This window comes from Vipera berus (assembly GCF_964194415.1).
Source record: "Vipera berus genome assembly, chromosome: 1".
NCBI lineage: Eukaryota > Metazoa > Chordata > Lepidosauria > Squamata > Viperidae > Vipera > Vipera berus.
Window position 1 is genome coordinate 330,999,970 of NC_138202.1, and position 20,938 is coordinate 331,020,907.

Here is a 20,938-nt window from a genome sequence, read left to right on the forward strand (position 1 = left end):
TTTCCTTTTGTCAGGTGAAGCTGCCTGTAGATTAACCCACAAGGATCTGCTTCAATGATATTCTCTCCTCTTCCCTTATGAAGGAAAAATGGAGAGAGAGTGAATGCTGCTCGTTTGTAATTTTACCAGGAGTCCCTTGCTAGCACGGTTTTGGGGGCTTTTCACATGCTCTGGTATGTTCATTAGGGTGGAATGCAATAAAATAAAAACATAGTTATGCAGACATAGACTCTTTTTTTCATTCAATCATGACCTATTCTGAAAAAGTTTCTGCAGTTTCTGTGGCAAGTTTTTTTCAAAAGTGGTTTGCCATTGCTTCCTTCTTAGGGCTGAGAAAAAATGACTGGTCCAAGGTCATTCAGCTGGCTTTGTGCCTAAGGTGGGACTAGAACTCATGGTCTTTAGCCTGATGCCTTAACCGCTAGGTCAAACTGGCTCTCAAATATAGAGCTAGCCCCTCCCAATTAGGTAAATAAGTCCACAGCATCCACTGCCAAACAATGGAATCTGCTGGAGAATTCTACCATTAGTATCTCTCCAAAGCTCCCCTGGAAGTCTGGGAGACCTGTTGTCACCAAACTGGGAACCAAGGGGAGGACAGATAAGAGCTTTACTAACCATAGTTTTCTTTTCGAAAATAAAAAAACCTAATGGACTCTCTTAAGTTTTCAGTGAATGTAATACCTTGGGTAGGGAAAGACTAGCAAAAATGTGAGAAAATAATCTATGGCAGAGGTCCCCAACCTTTGGGGCACCAGGAACCAGTTCCGTGGAGAAAGGTTTTTCTATGGACCTGAGAGTGTGATTTTGTGTGCTGCCTACATCCTACGGATGAGGCTTTGCTTGTTTGTGCAGACCGGTTGCTGGCATGCCGTGGCCCGGTACCAGTCCCCTGATTTATGGTACTGGGGAAGGAACTCTTCATTGATCCCAAGGACAGCAAGTGGTCTGAGCAGCAATTATGCTGATCTAGCATCAATTTCTCTGCCAACCTGGATCAGCCAGGAAGCACAAGATCTACTACTACTTGCTACTGCATCCTTAATTATTTTAAAAATACAGGTAGTCCTTGATTTACTATCACAACTAGGACTAGAATTTTGATTGAAAGTCATTGCATTGGTATGTTGAGGTACTATGCAACTCAATTTTACAATGATTTTATGCTTATTAAGTGAATCCATTCTTCTGAATGTGTGTTTTTGCTGGACGACAGTAAAAAAAGTCACAAGTTACAGTTACATGACCATGGATGCAACCAGTTGTAAATGCAAGTTAGTTGCCAAGTGCACAAAATGTAATCACATGACCACAGGGGTGGGGCAGAAGTAACTTCGAAGACAGGTTGTAAGTAGCTTTTTAAGTTCATTGTAACTTTGAACAATTGTTGGATGACTGGACAAAAGGACTATCTTTACAATATTAGGAGACAGCCAGTTTTTCCTGTACACAATTTCTGTACACTTGCTTTACATTTTTCTTTTTAAATACATTGCTATTTTCTATTACAGGGTTGTGTTTAAGCCCAAAGGCCAGCCCATTCCAGCCCCTCATTAATACTTATTAAGTCTAGATCTAAAATATATGTAGCTGCATCATTGAAAACTAACAACTTTACTTGTTTTTCTGTGGAGAAAGAGATGTGCCTTTGGAAAATAAACATCCAAGGCCACACTTGCAACATCCAAAGCCTACTTTCACCAGCTTTCCAAGATTTTTAGAAACTTTCACTACAACTTTTAGCAAATTGGTTCCTCTATTGTCAAAGTTTCTTTCTTGGTATCTGTCATTTGTTTTTATTCTTTTATGCCACTTTCCCACTCTCTTAAAGAATTTAGGTTTTTTTCTCATATTTTCAACAATACATTTTCTTCTCCATTTCCTATGTACAAGGATTTGTTTTCTTATTTGCTTGGTCACTATCTGGTTTGGAATCCTAGAAGTTGAATAATATATTTCAGATACCTTGTCACACACACCCCTCTAATAATACCATTGTTAAGATGTTTTCAAAAGGAAAATAAATACCAACTAAGCTATTGATTTTATTTGAAGCATTTGTCCCCTTTCTTCCAGAATGGCTTATATAGATGTTATGACCTTGTAGACAACATGAAATGAAAAATAATATAAAAAAACAAGAGCAACACCAGTTCTTACTGTTCCATTGATCTTATAATAAGCAGCTTTGATGCAGTTGTAAAGCTGTAATTGTGAAATAATTTTCTGCTAATGAATGCCACTGATTAATGTTCCTCTTGAAAGCATTGAAATCCCCTCCTTGATTCTTCTTCTCTAATGGGTATATATTAACCTTGTGAAAGATTTTCCATGAGGTAGCTATTTCTCCAGCTGACAAAATGGCTGCTGGACTAGCCTCATTTTTCTTTAGCAGCCAGAGTAGAAATAGTCATTAAGAATCAGAGTCCCATAGACCAATGAAAGAGATGGTCCTGCAGCAGGCTAAAGTCCAGCATATTGTCAACTTCCCTCAGGCAACTCCATATGACATATACCAGGGGTGTCAAACTCAATTTCATTGAGGACCGCATCAGCATTGCGGTTGCCCTCAGGGGGGGCAGGGGTGTGGCCAGGGTGGTCGGGGCCTACTGGGTGGGTATGGCTGGAGTGGGTGTGGCCTACTGGGTGGGCATGGCCAGCTCTACATCATTTGCGTCAAGGGTGCCTATGGGGATCTGGGCAGGAGTGGGACAAATCTGAGGGTCTCTGGCAGAAGGGGGTAGGACCAGGGTAAGTGCCAAGGCATGGTTCACTGGAGGAGCCTCACTGTTCCTCTCAGACCATGCGGGGGCGGGGGGGAGCTGGACAGTGGCGCAGAGGTCAAATGCCCAGCCCGGCCTTCAAGCATCCGTGGCACTAAGCCCAGCCCCACTTCCCCAAGGGGGTGCCCAGCTGTACTTACCTCCTCCTCAAGGCTGCTGCTGCTGTGCTTGCTCTCCTTAGCCAGGTTGCTCATGATGGGTATGAGGGCAAAGTCAGAGGGAGGCCCACTCCCTCTCCATGTGAGGAGACCTGGGTTTGTATCCAAGCTTCCTTAGCAATAGGATGGGAGACCCCCCAGGATAGGCCAAGAGCAGGGGGCAAGGGGATGGTGAAAGTGCAGCAGGGAAGGACTAAGGCAGGACTTCCCTCAGACCCTCCCTCCCTCCCTCCCTCCCTCCCTCCTTCCTTCCTTCCTTCCTTCCTATGAGTGGTGGGAAAATATTTGAGATGAGGGAGGGAGAAAAACAGGCAAGAAACGCAGCTGGGGAAGTGTCATCCTTTGTGAAGAATGAAGAAATGCACCATCACCTGGAAGTGGCCAGCACATGGCCCTTGCCTACTTCACATATCCGGCTTGGTGGGTTCTCGGGGAGGGGATGCCATGAGCAGCATGAGTCAATGTTACTTGCGCAACACTGCCAAGCCCCTAGCCTGCCCGAAGTAGGCAGGGCCATGTGCTGGCCAATTCCAGGTGATGGTGCATTTCTTCATTCCTCACAAAGGGAGAGACCTCCCCAGCGTGCGCCCAGTGGGCTGGGCTGACACGGCAGGGGCCAGTCCCTCACTGTTTCCAGACGGCCTTGTGGAACTAAGACTGAATGTGTTTCAGCATAGATGGCCACCATGAAATTGTACATTGGCTCTCGGCTGGCCGGGGCCAGGGCCAAGGCCAAGACACGGGGGCCATTCCCTCACTGTTTCCAGGATGGCTTCGTGGGCCACATGAAACCACTTCACGGGCCTTGTGTTTGACATGTCTGACATATACTATTGATCAGTGCTTTTTTTCTATAAAAAAAAGGCCAGAATTCACACACGTCATACAACCCGCCTTGCCTACCCTACAAGGTTCCATCCAAAAAAGGTGCCGGAACTCCGTTCTGGGTGTTCTATGACAAAAAAAGTCCTGCTATTGATGTAGGAAATGTTGTTCCCTTCTCCAATAGAAAACTCTGCTTTCCTGCCAGATCAAGTAGATCAACTTCAGGCTGCCTCTGAGTGGAGACTCCAAATGGTGAGCAAGCTGGAGCTATATGTGCAAGAAAGAATACATGAGGGAAGACATTGATCACATGTCTCATTAAAACCCAAGACTGTGGTCTGAATTGTAGTAGATTCAAGACAGATAAAGAATATTTTACAGCACATACACTAACATCTGCCCATTTGGACGGTGCTGAAGGGGTATTGGACAAATTTATGGAGTATATCTGTGGCTACTAATGGATCCTCACAATATCTGTTTGACTACTATAGAAATAAATGCTGAATTAAATTAAATTTTGCTTATTTGTCTCATTTCTTTAAAGCATGATCCATGTTCTAGGGCCAGTACAAGAATCTAGCATCTTTGATCAGTGCCTCAGCATTCCACTTGGGATAAGCACAATATCCCAATGCTCTACATCAGAGGTCTTCAAACTTGGCCCTTTTATGACTTGTGGACTTCAACTCCCAGAATTCCTCAGCCAGGCATGCTGGCTGAGGAATTCTGAGAGTTGAAGTCCACAAGTCATAAAAGGGTCAAGTCTGAAGACCCTTGCTCTACATAGTGCATGGCTCCATGTAGCTGTCATTTAAATTTCTCACTGCCCTCAATCAGTATTATGTGATACAGGTAGTCCTTGACTTACAGAAGTTCATTTAGTGACCATTCAAAGTTACAACAGCACTGAAAAAAGGAACTTAATGAGAATTTTCAGTTACAGCCTTTGCAGCATCCCCATGGTGATGTGATTAAAATTAAGATGTTTGGCAACTGGTTCATATTTATGATGGTTGCAGTGTCCCAGGTTCATATGATCACCTTTTATGACTTTCTGATAAATAAAGCCAGATTCATTTAACAACCATGTTGTTAACTTAACAACTTCAGTGATTCAATTAACAGTGGCAAGGCAGGTCGTAAAATAGGGCAAAACTCAATTAATAAATGTCTCACTCAGCAACAGGAATTTTGGGCTCAATTGTGGGCATAAGTCAAGGACTACCTACATTATGGAGCCATGGGGGCACAGTGGTTGGAATCCAGTATTGCAGGCTGATTCAGCTCACTGCCAGGAATTTTATCCTCACTGGCTCAAGGTTGACCCAGCCTTCCATCCTTCCAAGGTCAGTAAAATGAGGATCCAGATTGTTGGAGGCAATATGCTGATTCTGTAAACAGCTTAGAGAGAGCTGTAAAGTACTATGAAGTGGTATATAAGTCTAAGTGCTATTGCTGTTGCTATGGAAAATGTAAATAGCAGCTTGATCCCAAGCACTCCTTATAGCATTGCTGTCAATGCCACCATATAAGTCCATCAAAACCTTTTGAAGAACTCGGTGGACTTCACCAAAATAAAACCCATTTTCAGGATATTGGAAGGGAGACTGAACAAATAATACTGATTTAACGTTGCTTTTTATGATTTTTTTGGTAGCTATTTTAAAAGCTACTTTTATTTCCTTAATACATGTGGCATGCACATTGTAGAAAGAAAATAAAAATATTTTTTTACTCCAGGATGGCAAATTTTAGGCTTGTGGAATTAACTTCTTCTTTCTTTTTTTACCAGAACCCTTAGGTCCATCAAACTGAGGTAGATGCAAACTAGTGGCTCAAGAAGCAAATACTCACTAAAAAGGAAGATAGTATCTTTAAGCGCATATCCTGCTTCAAAATTAGCACTCAGTAATGGAACAAATTTCACAATTCTTTTCACACAAAAATCTATTCTAGTCCCATTTGGTTGTTGGGTGAAAAGTTTTGTAATTATTTAACTATAAAAGTTATTAAATAACTTTTGCACTGCCAGAGCTGTTTGCAAGATGGGTGGCTATATAAATATTTTAAAATCAATGGATAAATTATTGTTTTGGTTGCAGTGCTGGATCAAGAAAATACACTCCCAATGTACAATCCATTCCCTACCTCCATCTCAAATCACAGGATTCGCTGTGAAAGACAGTCACACTATTTTGGCATCTGAACTAAAATTTAGAAAGCTATCAAAGTATCTCTTTCTCCTCTTAGCCTTTAAATAACTCCTTAGAATACTTTTTGTATTTCTCAAAATTAATTTCATAAGATAACCGGTTCATTCAGCTTAATGGTTGGACTGGCCTTTTACTAACAGATCTCAATCTACCTTCCTAAGAAACAGCAACCAAGGGTTATGTATTCTCCCTGTTCTTCAGGTGATCTCTTACATAAGGCCAAATGCAGACAAAAGGGGAGATTGATGTCTATATAGTAACCTGTAACTCTTCAGGGAAGTGGGGGGAAATTATTTTTTTAATCAGAAATGTCCTACTTCTAGTTGCTCAAGCACCATGTAAAGCACGGGTGTCAAACTCGTCACGTGACGTGTCGTGATGTATCGTTGACTTTTTCCCCATTGCCGGAGCTGGGGTGGGTGCGGTTTTGGCATGACGCATCCAGCCAGCGGGCCAGCAGTTTGGCACCCCTTATGTAAAGCTTAAGTGGCATGACAAAGGCTGTGCTCTAAAAATGGGTGGGAATGTTAGGAAATAGGGGCTGCCTTGAGCATCTGCAAAACGTGAAGCACCCATTCTGTCTCTCTAGATCCGCCATGTGCAAAACAAAGCCCCAAATGTTTGCCCCCCTAACCTAATTTAAATGGAAATGTAATATAGGTAGTCTTCGACGTACAATCACAATTGAGTCCAAAATTTCTGTTGCTAAGCAAAGCAGTTGTTAAATGATTTTGCCCCATTTTATGACCTTTTTGCCACAGATGCTAAGCAAATCATTGCAGGCAAGCGAATCTGGCTTCCCCCATTGAGTTTGTTGGAAGCCAGCTGGGAAGATCACAAATGAAGATCACATGACCCTGGGAGGCTTCAACTGTTCTAAATATTGCCAAGTGCCCAAATTTTGATTGTGTGACTGAGGGGAAGGCATGAATATGAAAAAAAGGTCATAGACGCTTTTTTCAGTGCCTTTCAGTGTCATAGACGCTTTTTTTCAGTGACTTTGAATGGTCACTGAATGGCTGAAAGGGACGCGGTGGCTCAGTGGGTTAAGACGCTGAGCTTGTCGATCAGAAGGTCAGCAGTTTGGCGGGTCGAATCCCGAGTGCCGAGTAACAGAGTGAGCACCTGTTACTCATCCCAGCTTCTGCCAACCTAGCAGTTCGAAAGCATGTAAAAATGCAAGTAGAAAAATAGGGACCACTACGGTGGGAAGGTAACAGCGTTCCGTGCGCCTTTGGCATCTAGTCATGCCGGCCACATGACCATGGAGACGTCCTCGGACAAGCGCTGGCTCTTCGGCTTTGAAACGGAGATGAGCACTGGCCCCTAGAGTCGGAAACAACTACGTAGCATGCATGTGCGGGGGAACCTTTACCTTTACCTTTTTAAATGAATGGCTATAAGTCAAGGACTATTGTACATCTCAACACAGTAACTAGAGTGCTGCTCTATGCCTGTGCTCCTTAGCCTGCTTCCCATCTCAAAGCGAGATGGGAGGCAAACAAATCAAACAAACAAATAAATAATCTCTTGCTTTTTCTTCTTGTGGCTTTTTCTGCATAAAATGAACTTGTCCTGGAAAGCTCTTCAAAAGGAGACTTTCCTATCTGCAGATAATCCTTGACTTAAAACAATTTATTTAGTGATGGTTCAAAGTTACAACAGCACTGAAAAAAGTGACTTATGACCATTTTTCACACTTACGACTGTTGCAGAATCCCTGAGGTCACATGATCAAAATCTGGACGCTTGGCAACTGACTCATATTTATGACAGTTGAAGTGTCCTGGAATCATGTGATCACATATTGCAACCTTCTGATAAGCAAAATCAGTGGGGAATCCAGAATCATTTAGCAACAATGTTACTAGCTTAACAACTACAGAGACTTAAGTGTGGCAAGAAAGGTCATAAAATGGAACAAAATTCAGCTTATAACTGTTTCACTTCAGAACAGAAATTTTGGGCTCAGTTGTGGTTGTAAGTCAAGGACCACTTATAAATAAGTAAGAGCTATACTCTTCACTGTTGTCCATATTTTCCTACATTATATTAGACTGGCAAGACTAAAAAACAACAAGTAGGCAACATGATGCTAATGAGCAATGTTTGGGGTTTGCCAGTGTTTATATCCCCAGTTGAGCTCTGTTAGTAGCACCTAGCACCATCTTTATTTGCAAGAAAATATTATCCACTCCCAGATTTCTTTACAATAATTGCTATAATTGGATGTAGCCAGACATTTGAAAATGAGTAAATAAAATTTGATATATAAATATAAATAAGTTGTAGTCCCATGTCCCAAGGAAAGATAAGCAAGGATAGCAAAAAGTGTCTTGAGATGCTAGAGCAACTCAGCAAAGCAGGATTACTACTGGTAAGTGACTATTTTGTGACATAACAGGCTCATAGCAAAAATATTTTTTAAAAACCTATTAAAACTTAATTCTCACTGGATCTGTGACTAATAGGGCGGGGCAGGGTGGGAGCATAGCTAATTAGAATCAAATCTCCATATTCAAAAATTAAGGAGAATTTGATTCAGAAATGAAATTTATTTTGGAAATGAAACACCTTGATGCCCAAACAATCTACTTTCTCAATTTCTGAATGGTGGTTGTGTACATTATTGAATCCTCCCTACAGCTGGGAAGTCTGTGTACTTAAAGTCCCATTTGGATTGTCACCCTTGGTGTCTGAAAGTCTAAACCTTCCTCCTCTAGGAAAAAAGGTTTGCATGGTTGTCCTTCACAGTCTTTTTAAACTTGAAGGAAGCCTCTGTATTCTCTAATTTGGCTTTTACAAAGGAAGTCCAAAAAACAGACAGAAATGCTGGAGAGAAGTACATAGTAAATAGCTTCAAATGGCAAATATGTGGGAGCATCGTCTCCAACCTTGGGAACTTTCAGATTTTTGGACTTCAACTCCTAGAATTTTTCAGCCAGTATAGTGGAATGCATATACAGAGACACATTTCTCTTAGAATGTTTCTTTGCATTGGTAGTTCCATTTCTTCTGACGAAATAGCCATAATTCAAAGACAGATCACATGTTATGCATGCAGAAATTATGAATTCCACTTTCATCATCTCTCGTTTAAAAGATCTCAGGAAACAGGATAAGGAAACTGCTCTGATAATTCACTGCTAAGATTTTCTTGGAGGGATTTTGATTGGCACCTATATTTTCCCCCCAGATTAGCTTGGAAATATACACTTGATCGATCAAGTGATACAAAATGATGATGACCTAATGGGAAGTGGCCTATTATATTGTTTTTCACGTACCAGTATGATTTGCAACTTCTGTTCTTCATTTCAGCCAGGTTCCTCAGAAATAGGTTTTCCATTATATTCTAAAAAGATTGTATGTGTATTTATACAGTATTATATAATTCTTTCTCACATCCCTCCAGACAACTTGTACCAAAAAGGCAATGTTTTGTTAAGATTTTCAGGAGATTAGATTGTTGATCAAAGTAAGAATTCATATTCCATCCTATACCCTTCTTTCAGAGAGTTAAAGAAGCTGGACATTATGTAGAGAGCCTCTAACTCAGAGCTCCTGCATTCAATAATCAAACTAATAGCCTAAAATGGCCTCTTTCAGCTCACTGATCCCATGAACTGTATAATCATACTCTTTTCTTTTCATCCTCATAATCACATTGCAGAACAGATGCGGCTCTGGGATGAAAGATCTGAACTTAGGCCATTTTAGCTTCCCAAGACTTAATAACGATCTGTGATTAATAGCCTTTCCTCTTCTGAGTCTGTCTCATCTTTCTAAGCTCTAGCAATGTACAGTTTGGAGAACATCCTTGTTTAGCAACCTTTGTTTTTCTTTCCTCTCCATTGGAATGAATACCAACAGTGCATGTCTCTGTGTAAAGAAGCAAACTGTTTGGGTATCACCACTGACAGACCAGCTAGCCTATGGACCAGAATTTGGCCTTCCTTTGCCAGCTTGATCAGGGTTCCTGGCATCAGAAAGGAAATAATTCTTTCTGTGTCCATTTTGTGATCAAAATAAATCTACATCACTTTAGCAATTGTCACTCTGTGCCTCAGCACTCTCCAAAAACTTGTGCCCAACCAAATCAGAAGTACTGTATAGGTAGATTTGATTATGAAAGAGAAGCCACAGCTATAGTAGCAAAAAACCTCAAACACAGCAGCTGATGGATGTCCCTTTGGGTACAAAGAAGAGATATGATAGTGCTAACAGATGAGACTAGTAATTCAGATTCATCACTTCCTCTTACTACTATGTCGTAAGCAGGAATTCAGCCCACAAGGTTTAAAGGCCATGAAGATCACATACCCAGGGATCACTTTTGCCTCAAAACCTCAAAGGGCAAGCAACCCCTTCTGCAGACAGACATCCTGAGTAAAGAAAGTCCACAAAAGATATGGCTTTATCCCAACTCCTAGCCATGACTTGATTAGCCAGGAGACAGCAAGTTGCCATCATTGCTTATATCTAGGTTGCTTTACTGCAAGTATTGTGTTTGAATCTGCGTTGGTGTGAACTATAATGAAATACATATTGCAGAGATTGAAGCTATTTCCAACACTAAAGCCTAGACTGAACTGTGTGCCACCCTAAGGAGAAATGGCATTTCACTCCTAGTGCAGTTGAATCTGGCTTCTCCTCTTTCCACGGATGAAAAAACAACATCAGAAAATGAAATTTATTTGGGGTGGGCCCTCTGATACCTTTCAAACACAGCAAGGAATTCAAGAATCTTCTGTAATATTGTCAACTTTGATCTTTTACAATAAGAAATCAGGTGGACTATCATTTTGGGGGAGTCCAACCTAAAATGTGCCTCTTCCTTTTTAAAAAATCTTTGTACTATATATTGTATTCTTAGTAATGAATCTGTAGCAATACTATAATATTTAAAATAGATTGAAAATGAAAGTTTCACTTCTGATTCTTTCTCTTAAATAGCAATCTGTATCTTAAATGCTAAAGCTACAGTCTGTGGTTTCTCTTGTTAACATCATGTAAAGGGTATTTGAACTACCATAGAGTGACCCTTCTATAAACTTTGTCAAATTTAACCTTTTTTAAGGTTAATCTGATACCTGAAAGGATTGAGGTTTTGAGATAAGTTTAAAGCTAGAGATTGCCAGCTCTGTCCAGCTTCTGCACTCTTTAATAGCAACTTAATCTATTGCCTTTTGCAAATATTTGTTTCTTTTCATACCATTAAACTCTTTTCATTGGAGATACTGTATCTGCAAACTAAGGTGCAATAATATCTTTTAAGTGAGTGCCATCTCGAGATGGGAAAGTAGAACTGACAAAACATTAAACTTAGGACTAACCTAAGACTCACTGATTTCTATGAGTCTGCTCTACAAATGAAAAAAATCTGGATTCGTTTCATTGAGACGTTCAAAATATTTTCTAGTCTGCCTATAGAATTCTCCATCAACTGGCACATCTTGCTTCTTTGTTCCCCCCAGCATCTTCCAAATGTTAAAAAAAAGGTTTTTTTGGGGGGGGATTTCACATTACTGACATTGCATCATCATACCCCTCACCACCATGCCTATTGCCCTGTTTTTGTTCCTATCTTTCATTTCTATCTGCTGAACCAGGGCTTGAAAATACATGGAATAAATCATCTTTTTCTCACTCCATAGATGTTTTTACATTCATAAAGCTTCCAACATTCTAAAATTTACATATGCATAATTTTAAATCATCTTTTTTCATTTCTCATTCTCACAATCCCATTCTGCTCATAATTGCATCTTTAAAGTAGATTAGCATCATGTATCCAATCTGCAATCTCTTAGAAGAACTTTTGAATTGCAGGTTTGGTGGTGTTTTACTATACTATTTTAATTGCCACAGGTTTTACCCATGTTGTTTAAAAACTGTAGTGCAATATGATATCTATAAAGAGATGCTTCCAGGGGCAACAGCACTTATTGATGTTATTTCACCAACAATCTTCCTTCACTACTATCTCTCTTACAACTACCAGCAGCCTTTTAGGGTTTTGTTCTTTTGGTTGTTCTTTTACAAATTCAAGGAGAAATATGAACAAATACATAGAACACTGAAGACTACTAACAAGTTATTTTATTTAATCATTTATTTTTATATTACAATATTTCAAGGTTGATAAGGCCACCCAGCTCAATCAGTGTGATTCTGGGTGGCATACAACATAAACACAAGCAATAATAATAATAATAATCAAAATATGAGTAGCAATAGATGTGCTATATGAATAGACTTATATACCACTTCATAGTGCTTCACAGCCCTTTCTAAGCGGTTTACAGAGTCAGCATATTGCTCCCAACAATTTGGGTCCTCACTTTATCAACCTCAGAAGACTGGAAGGCTGAATCAACCTCAACCAGTCAGGATCGAACTGCTGGCAGTCAGCAGAATTAGCCTACAATACTACATTCTAACCACTGTGCCAGCACAGCTGTTGCAAAAGTAAAATTCAAAATGGCAACAAACTCAGAGAAGGGACTCTCACTCAGCTGACTCCTATTGCAGTAAGGCAGTAAGGTCTATATAAAGTGATACAAATCTATATTTTAACAAAGCTTTAACATTTTTAAAATATTAAATTAATATTTTCTCCTTTTCTAGTTCCTGCATTTCTGACACGAGACTAGATGAGGTGTTTCCCAAAGGCAAGAAGAGTTGTGGCCTGTTGTATACTGAAGAAAGAAGAAAGATCATTCCAGAGAGAATGGACAACATTGCTGGTTGAGAAATTCTGGTAGTTGAAGTATACGCATTTTAAAGTTGCCAAGTTTGAAAAACACTACTTAGAACTGAGGAGAAATTTCCTGACAGTGAAAACAATTAATCAATGGAACAGCTTGCCTTCAGAAGTTGTGGGTGCTTCATCATTTGAGGCTTTTAAAGAGACCCTACCATTTCAGACAACCATTTTTCTGAAATGGTATAGGGTCTCCTGTTTGAGTCGGGGGTTGGACTAGAAGACCTCCAATGTCCCCTCAAACTCTGTTATTCTATGAATGAATGAACCTTTATTGTCAAAGTACAACCATGTATACATTGAGATTGGCTGAGCCTCCCTTCGTGCCCCCACCCCCAATTTATTAGATGATGGTTACTAGTTACTTATAACAAGACCCTGTCTTGAATTTTCAAAGGAAAGGCAGAATGTAAAGGCAACAAAATAAAGCAAAAGTCACCAATGTTTTTTTTAAAAAAATAACGTCAGTGGGCAGAAATGAAAAGAAATTTGTTCATGATTAAAACAAAATGACAGATCATCTTTGCCATCGATCATATGGAGAAAAGGGGGTAAGCCAAATTTAACTATCAAAGAAATGAGACCCAGAGCACAGGCTTGAAAAAATCTGACCTATAATAATAAATTCTAAGTATGCAAAGATCTCCATTCTATAATTATATATCATAATCATGTCCACAATTTAATCTCAGTAATTGGGAAGCAAAATTTCTGAACAATTCATCAATGGGAATTCTTAGCTCATCCTTCGGTTTCTTGCCAAATTCCTGACCAAGCAGAGGTTCAATAAGTAGCAGTAAAGTATTTTTATAAGATGATGTATATTGGTATTTAATACCTTATAAATTGTCAAATACATGTGTTAAATATATGCAATCGGTCCAAAGGTAGCAATTTGGTGGACATGTAACAAAGCTAAGAATTATTGGAATCATATACTGTAAGTGCTTTAATTTAGAGAATTATTAAAACAAGTGTACAATGGAAACCAGAGGTTTTTCTTTTAGGTTTGATGGACAAGCAGTTTGAGAAAAAACATGAGATTTTGTATCTGTGTATGATAACAACAAATCTTCTCTATTGTGAAGTTAATAGAATTAACTGAGATGGCGAAACTACTACTTTGATTAAAGAAAATACTTTGTCTAGTTTTATTTCTATATATGACAATCACTTAAAGAAATGAAATTTTTATTTTGAGATTTGACAATTAACTTTATGATTATAGAAATACTGTGCATTATTGAATTTTAGAGCCAATATTTGTACTGAAGAAAGTTGGAAGTTATTTTCTTTTTTTCTCCCTATTTCTTGTTCTCCCCCCCTTTTTTTCCTTTTCAATTCTTTATTTTTTATAGTTTATGTTTTGTAGAAAATTAATAAATTATATACAATAAAAAATAGTAGCAGTAAGGTTTCCTTTTAGTCAACTTAATGTCCTTGGGACTTGACAGATATTCCTTGCACTTATCCTGGCAACAGGAAGAAAAGGCTCCCCTTTTTCTGGGGATTTTTCCCCCCAATTTCCCGCAGCCCTGGGCTCTCCTGGTAGTCTCCCATCCCAAACTCCAGCCAGGTCTGACCATTCTCTTCTACAGGTCTGACCAAGCCAAACACATGTTGCCCCTTCTTGAGAGAGAAGCTGAGAAGGTGAGAAGTGAGCAAATAGAGGGACACCGACCACAGCTCAGTTTGACTGTGAATTGCAGTGAGGCAACCCCTGTCACCCACGAAAAGGAGGGACGCGCTCGCCGCGATCTGGCGATTGGCCTAACCTCACCCACCGATACAGCTCAGCCTCCTCACGTTAAGCGTTTGCCGCCCAAGTGTAAAGGCGCAGGTAGGCTTGGAAACCGGGGAGGAGGCGGGAGGCGGTCCCTCCCTTGACATTTAAGAAAGAAAGTTATAAGTGACTGAGAGACATCAGGGAAGTATTTGGCCTACGTCTCGGGAAATTCCCTGACGGTAACGAATAAGCGCACAGGGAGGAAGATCCTAGCTGCCGGACCCAGACGAGCGGCGCTCAGACGCGGAACAGAAATATCTCCAGACAAGACGGAGGCTGCCGCCTCAACAAGAAGCAGCTCCGCAGACGCGAGCCTCCCTTGGACGCAACCTCAGCGGGAGGAGGTCCCACCATGGCCGGTAAGTGCTCGCATCGCGCGGACTGGCTGTCTCGGATCGAGGTTAGCAAGACGGCCCCGCGACGCTTGCTCGTCACGATTCGTTGGAAAGCGGGGCAGAAATCAAGGCGCGGCGGCCTCACGACGTCTGCGTTTTGGTGGTGTTCGTGTATTAACAGTTGCTCCGCAGTCACTTTGGCTTGAGTCCCTGGGACCAAGGAAAGTATTTTCTTTCTTGTTAGTTGGACAGAAAACCACAACTCGAGAGAATTTGCTTATAAGATACAGGGGTCATAGAGTATCGGCAAATACTTTCCTTACTTCTTGATCCTTTCCCTTTTTTGCAGGCTAGGGGAAAATCATTTGAATTTTTGCCTGGTGTGAAAGTAAAAGCAGCTTTTGATGGTATGAGGCCAGGTTTTTGTAAACCATCTCAATGCAGGAAAACTAAAAACAAAATTACACAGACAAAATCCTCTGATGGGGTGCTCAATGTCAGGGGTGGCTTAGGGGTTAAAAGAGAAATCCCCAAAACCATGTCACTTGTCCTCTTGTGTTTTTTTTTAAAGTTTTTATTTAATTTTCCTTAATTTTCAATTGTTCTTTATTACCTTTTAATCTTTGTATTATGCTGTTCTAGTGAGAGGAGCAATATATAAATTTAATAAATAAATAAAAAGGAGGACCTCTAGGTAGCCATTGAAGATTTGAATTTCTGTTCTGAAGAGCAATGAAGAGCCTTCAGTTCTATTTTTAATTTGGTCTTTATAGGTTCTTCCAAGCTAAAATGTTACTTTCAGCTGCTTGGAAAAAGAATAGGGTACAGATATTCTGTAATTGATGACATACTAGAAACAATATAGTACTGATTAAGTCAGTTGATATGTGCTATCTGAGAAGGACCCATACTATTTTGTAGCAGTGAGTCTTGTGGCATCTTCAGATCTATTATAGCAAAATTTTGTATTTTTCAAAAGCTGGTCTTTAAAGTCTCACAAAGTCCCTTTGTTTTGCTATTTCAATTGTTAGAACACTTCTAGTTTGCAACTGACGTTTTTTGTCTCCACTATAATAGCTAACTTTGAGGTATTAAAGTCATTTTCTCACTGGCAGTTTCAACTTTTCTGAATAAAAACAGCTTTAAACAAATGTGCTTAAGCAATCATATGTAAAAATGAGGTAGAGGTAGAGAGGAATTGGAAAGACACAGACACTATTCTAATTCATATTCAGTGTAGGCTTTTTTTTTAAAAAAAGAATTATAATGAGTACTTATTGACATATCACTTACTGTCATTCAACTTTGGAACTTGCTGAATGTTGTCTTGTTGCATTGGTATTGAAATCTGAACTGGTGCCTCCAAACCATGGAGATACCTTGTAGTTACTGCTTGATTTCAGCTGAATTGAATTACCCCTTTTATCTGCAGTATAGCCTAAAATATGAAGGGAAGAAACAGTAAAGATTGGGGAAGTGGACAAAATTCATCTCAGTTTTGTATGTTTGTTCAAATACCCACCACTGATTCCAAGTTGATTTATTTCCACATAAGACCTGTAAGTATTTCTTTCTGAGCAGAGGTGAAAATTGCATAGAAGATTTCCATCTACATTTCTAATGGAGAGCCATAGCTAGGCTTCATTTTGTTTTTAAGGAGTGAACTGGGCCCTGTTTCTAAAAATTAAAATCTTCCATTTATCAGTATTATCCTTTATAACATTTTTGCTGAAAAAAAATATTAATGACATATTTTGAAACTGTGTTTTTTAAACATTATTAAACTACATCAAGTTTTCTTTATCTACCATGCTGACTTTAATGTTATTTGAAAGTTACAAAAAGTTTATAATTATTCTAATATATTATGGTTGATCATTAGAATTTAGACATGTTATCAGTTATTATATTTTAAATGATTGAAATGTAGGTGTGGTGTATAGTACAGTACCATTTTTATCAGTAAATAGAAGTAGTTGGTGGAAGAGCTTTCTATTGTGAGAATATTTAGGTGATAAATACAACATTATTCAGAAACTTTTACCCCTTACAATATTTTGCATATGAAATGTACAGTATACAGTATTTCATTCTATATGATTTGAGACATAAACAAATCTGCATTTAAGCCTTGTATCATTTTAATCATTGCATTTAGAATTTCACTTAATGTGGAACATACCTTTTAAATTTCTGTTGCCAGCATGATTTTGTGAGATTATTTGTACAGTGAAATATTGATTTCAAGACCTTTCGGTTTTGATATGAAATAAAAACTTCAAGTATATTATAAAACATACCACACTGGGAAAGTTCATACTATTATATTTCTGCTTCATATACCAAGCCATGAATGAACCTTTCACTTACAGACTTTTACTTCTCTCTTTTCTTGAGCAAACAAAAAACAAGGAAGTCTTCAGTTAAATACAATTTCCTGTTTTGTCCAAGTTGGTGACACAATTTTCTTTATTTAAATATTTAATATTCTCTCAATAGATTTCAAGGCAGAATGTAATCAATAAAACAGTGCAATGATTTGTTAATACTCTTTAAATATAATCAAACGATTGGCCAAATTACCCTGTCTTCACTTGACATTGAAATTAAAGTATTGGCATCATCCATGTATTGGGCATTTTCAATTATATTTGTTAAAAGACATGATTTGTAGATGCAACATTTCAGTTACAAAATATATTTTAACATGTAGGAGAAAGGAAAAATGCTGTACTTTTTTCCTGCATTCTCTGAACTTGCATATGTGGACATTTCTTTAATGGGAAAACCACAAAGGAGAGAAAGATTATATCATTTTACATAAGGTACTAAGCTTTCTCTCTGCATATGTAGAGTACCATGGATTTCCCTGGGCAAAGGCAACACATGAAAAAAAGGGGGGGAGCTTCTAGGCCTGAGATTATGGGCTTAGGAGTCTGTTGGTTTGAGGAATGAAAGGAAAGCCTCACTGAAGGGAGTAGACTTTTGAGTTAATTACAGGCTAATGTCAATAAAAATAAAAGACTCACTGGCATGTGAAGAAATACCAAATATCTGACTTTTTTGTTGCAGGCAGGTGCCTTTTGGATAGCCAAGTCATGCCCTCTTTATAACATCAAGATCTTTCTGGAGGTACAGTTTCCTTTAAAGCGGAAGCTGTACAGCTGAATTAATTTTAATCACAGGTGTACCATCTGTCCTAAGCAGCTGCATTTCTTTTCTCTTGCCTTTTATACATTTTTTAATCTGTTCCATTTTTATTCAGACTTTTCTATGGGAGCTTGGCAAACTATATGGGGATCAGATTTTGCCCATAGTAGCCATATGACGTAGGTAGGGTTGGGTGATAGTGGCTGGCCTAAAATCACTAATTGAGCTCTATAATCAACATAGTGAACATGGCACTATGTAATATAGATACTGAGACTCTTAGGCTTGGTTTTATTAAAAATAAGAGATGGGGAGGAAAAGAACTACAACAAATACATAAGAAGCATATACAAAAGAGAAATATCATAGGTATTCTTTAGTTATTTGCAGTTTATAGTCAATGAAGCAGTGATATTTGGTGAGAATCTCTAGATGGCCTGTAGTTCCTGTGTTAAATCAAAAATAATAATATGCAAACGTTGAATAATAACTAAAATCTCACAGGATGGCCAAATCTTTCTTATGACCATTTTTAATTTCTTCCTTGTTTAACTTGAGTGTCTTGAGGAAACTATTTGGGAGGATTTATGTGTATAATGGCATTCACAGACTCTGGTTAGCTTACCACAAAGAAGCTATCTGCAGAAGCTTCCCGTCACCATGTAAATAATATGCATAAATAAATATTTGGGGAACTGCTTTTAAATAATTTGCTCTAAACCAGGGGTACACTATCTGCAATATCTCAGAGGTCCAGAAGTTTAAATTACTGAAGTTTGGCATCACAATAGTTATTTTAGGTGGAATAATTTCCTTTTTTCTTTCCTCCCTGTGTTTTGTGGGAAAATATTCAAGCTCAACCGATGGCATAATCAGCTATATCCCCATGTAAAGGTAACTCATCCTGTCTCTAAATAGACATAGTCCTTGACTTACGACCACTATTGAGCCCAACATTTCTGTTGTTAAGTGAGTTTTGTCCCGTTTTACAACTTTTCTTGCCACAATTGTTAAATGAAACACTGAAGTTGTTAGTAACAAGGTTGTTAAGTGAATCTGGCTTCCCCATTGACCTTGCTTGTCAGAAGGTCATAGGAAAGGATCACTTGACCCCAGGACACTGCAACCATCATAAATATGAATCAGTTCCCAAGCATCTGAATTTTGATTACCGGTATGTGCCCATGAGGATGTTACAAGAGTCGTAAGTGTGAAAAATGGTCATATAAGTCACTTTTTCAATCCCATTATAAGTTCAAATGGTCACTAAATGAACTGTTGTACGTCGAGGACTACCCATAGTCTTGTGTAGAGCAAGAATTCTGTGTGTAATGATGAATTTTCATAGGAACCTTGTAGAATAAGAGGAAGAATCCATGCTGGCTTACGTTACAGTTGATGAAGCCAGTTTCATATACATAAAGTCAGGGTTTGGGAGGGGTTCCTTTTTCTTTTTAAACGTATTACATCCAGTTCTGCTCTAGATATAGCATTTGAAATATTTTGACACTTGATACAGGGTTTGTCTAATGCAACACCTTTCGAGAACATAGAAAAGTTGAAGTGAAAATTGAGAATTGGAAAAAAATTTCCAATCATCTTCTATAGAAAAGAACTGTCAAGAGATCATTCCAGCTGGGCACATTCAGAATGCTTAAAACGTGACTAATCTGTTTCTTAAATGGGCAACTAAGTTATTGCATCACCTATGGTGAATTTTTGAAGAATTTTTTTTTCCTGTGAAGAACATGTAACTTTGGAGTCCAATGTCAAGAACCATATGCTAGCCACATGCAGATGAAAGACAGTCTGGTCCAAAGTGAGCATGACAACCCTTGTTCTGTTTATGCTCGATAACTTGCATAGGAGGCTCTAGTTGCTTGTTAGATTAACTTGAGCACTTGATCAAGTCAACTTGATGAGAGTTTTTGAAATTGCTAATTGAAATTTGAATCTAAAGTTTGACTATAAATTCATTCCCATTTCTGTGGTAGGATCTTCTAACTCTAGGAAACAATATTGCTCTTTTTAATGAGCTAGGTATCATCTGAAACTACCTTAGCTTAAACTCAAACAATTTGTCCATTTAGCTCTGTATTGTCTATTTTGGTTGACAGGGGCACTCTAAAATCTCCAAAACATTTAATTGAATATTCCAGAATCTTTGGCAAACCAATCATGTGTTTTACCATTGGCCTAATTATACGTTCATACTTTGTCTTACAATTTTATTTTTCCAGGTTTTGATAGTTAGGATAAATATAACATTGCTTTCATTTGTTTTATTTTTAATTGCTCATGGTTTGGAATCTGACATAGGGAGAAGCTCTTCATTTAGTGAATTGGGATAGTGGTACATTTTTTCTTCCAAAAGACAGGAAAATGTTACAAATTGAGTTCATACCTCTGGAAATTATAATAAATGGACTTCAGTGTAAACCACTTATTTTTTCAAACATATATCAGTACATTCAGATACGGAGTTTTGTATCTACAAATCCTAGTATTAAAAGGTTAATCTTTAGCTCCCAGTAAAATAAGTGTAAATATGTTTAAAAATCTATCACAGAATATTATGTAGCATATTTCATTACAGCCTGACCTTTTAGCTGTACCATTTTGGGTTATGGTATTACTTAGCAATTTGCTGTAAAGGAAATCCAAAAATGAAATCAGACCTGTAAACTTGTTCAATAAACAGCTTCATGTTGATTCTGTTTATTCAAGTATTCAAGTAAGTGAGTCCCATGATCTCCTGGTAGACAATGTACAGGTAGTCATCAACCTATGACAATAATTGGGATCAGATACTTGTAACATTCCACACCCACCTATTTGCCTTGGTAGATAGAGTCTGTCAATATTTCTGTTGTTAAGTGATGCAGTTGTTAAATAAGTCATGCCCAATTTTATAACCTT

General features: G+C 38.5%; 1 protein-coding gene across 1 annotated transcript in view; it reads left to right on the top strand.

Moving 5' to 3' along the window:
• Positions 1–14,676: 14,676 nt before the first annotated feature.
• REL (REL proto-oncogene, NF-kB subunit) overlaps positions 14,677–20,938 on the top strand; it is a 46,870-nt gene continuing 40,608 nt past the window's right edge. Inside the window, exon 1 of the mRNA XM_081332633.1 lies at positions 14,677–14,893. Within this exon, the coding sequence (XP_081188759.1) occupies positions 14,887–14,893 (7 nt within the window). The 5' untranslated portion in view covers positions 14,677–14,886. The remainder of the gene's footprint in view (positions 14,894–20,938) is intronic.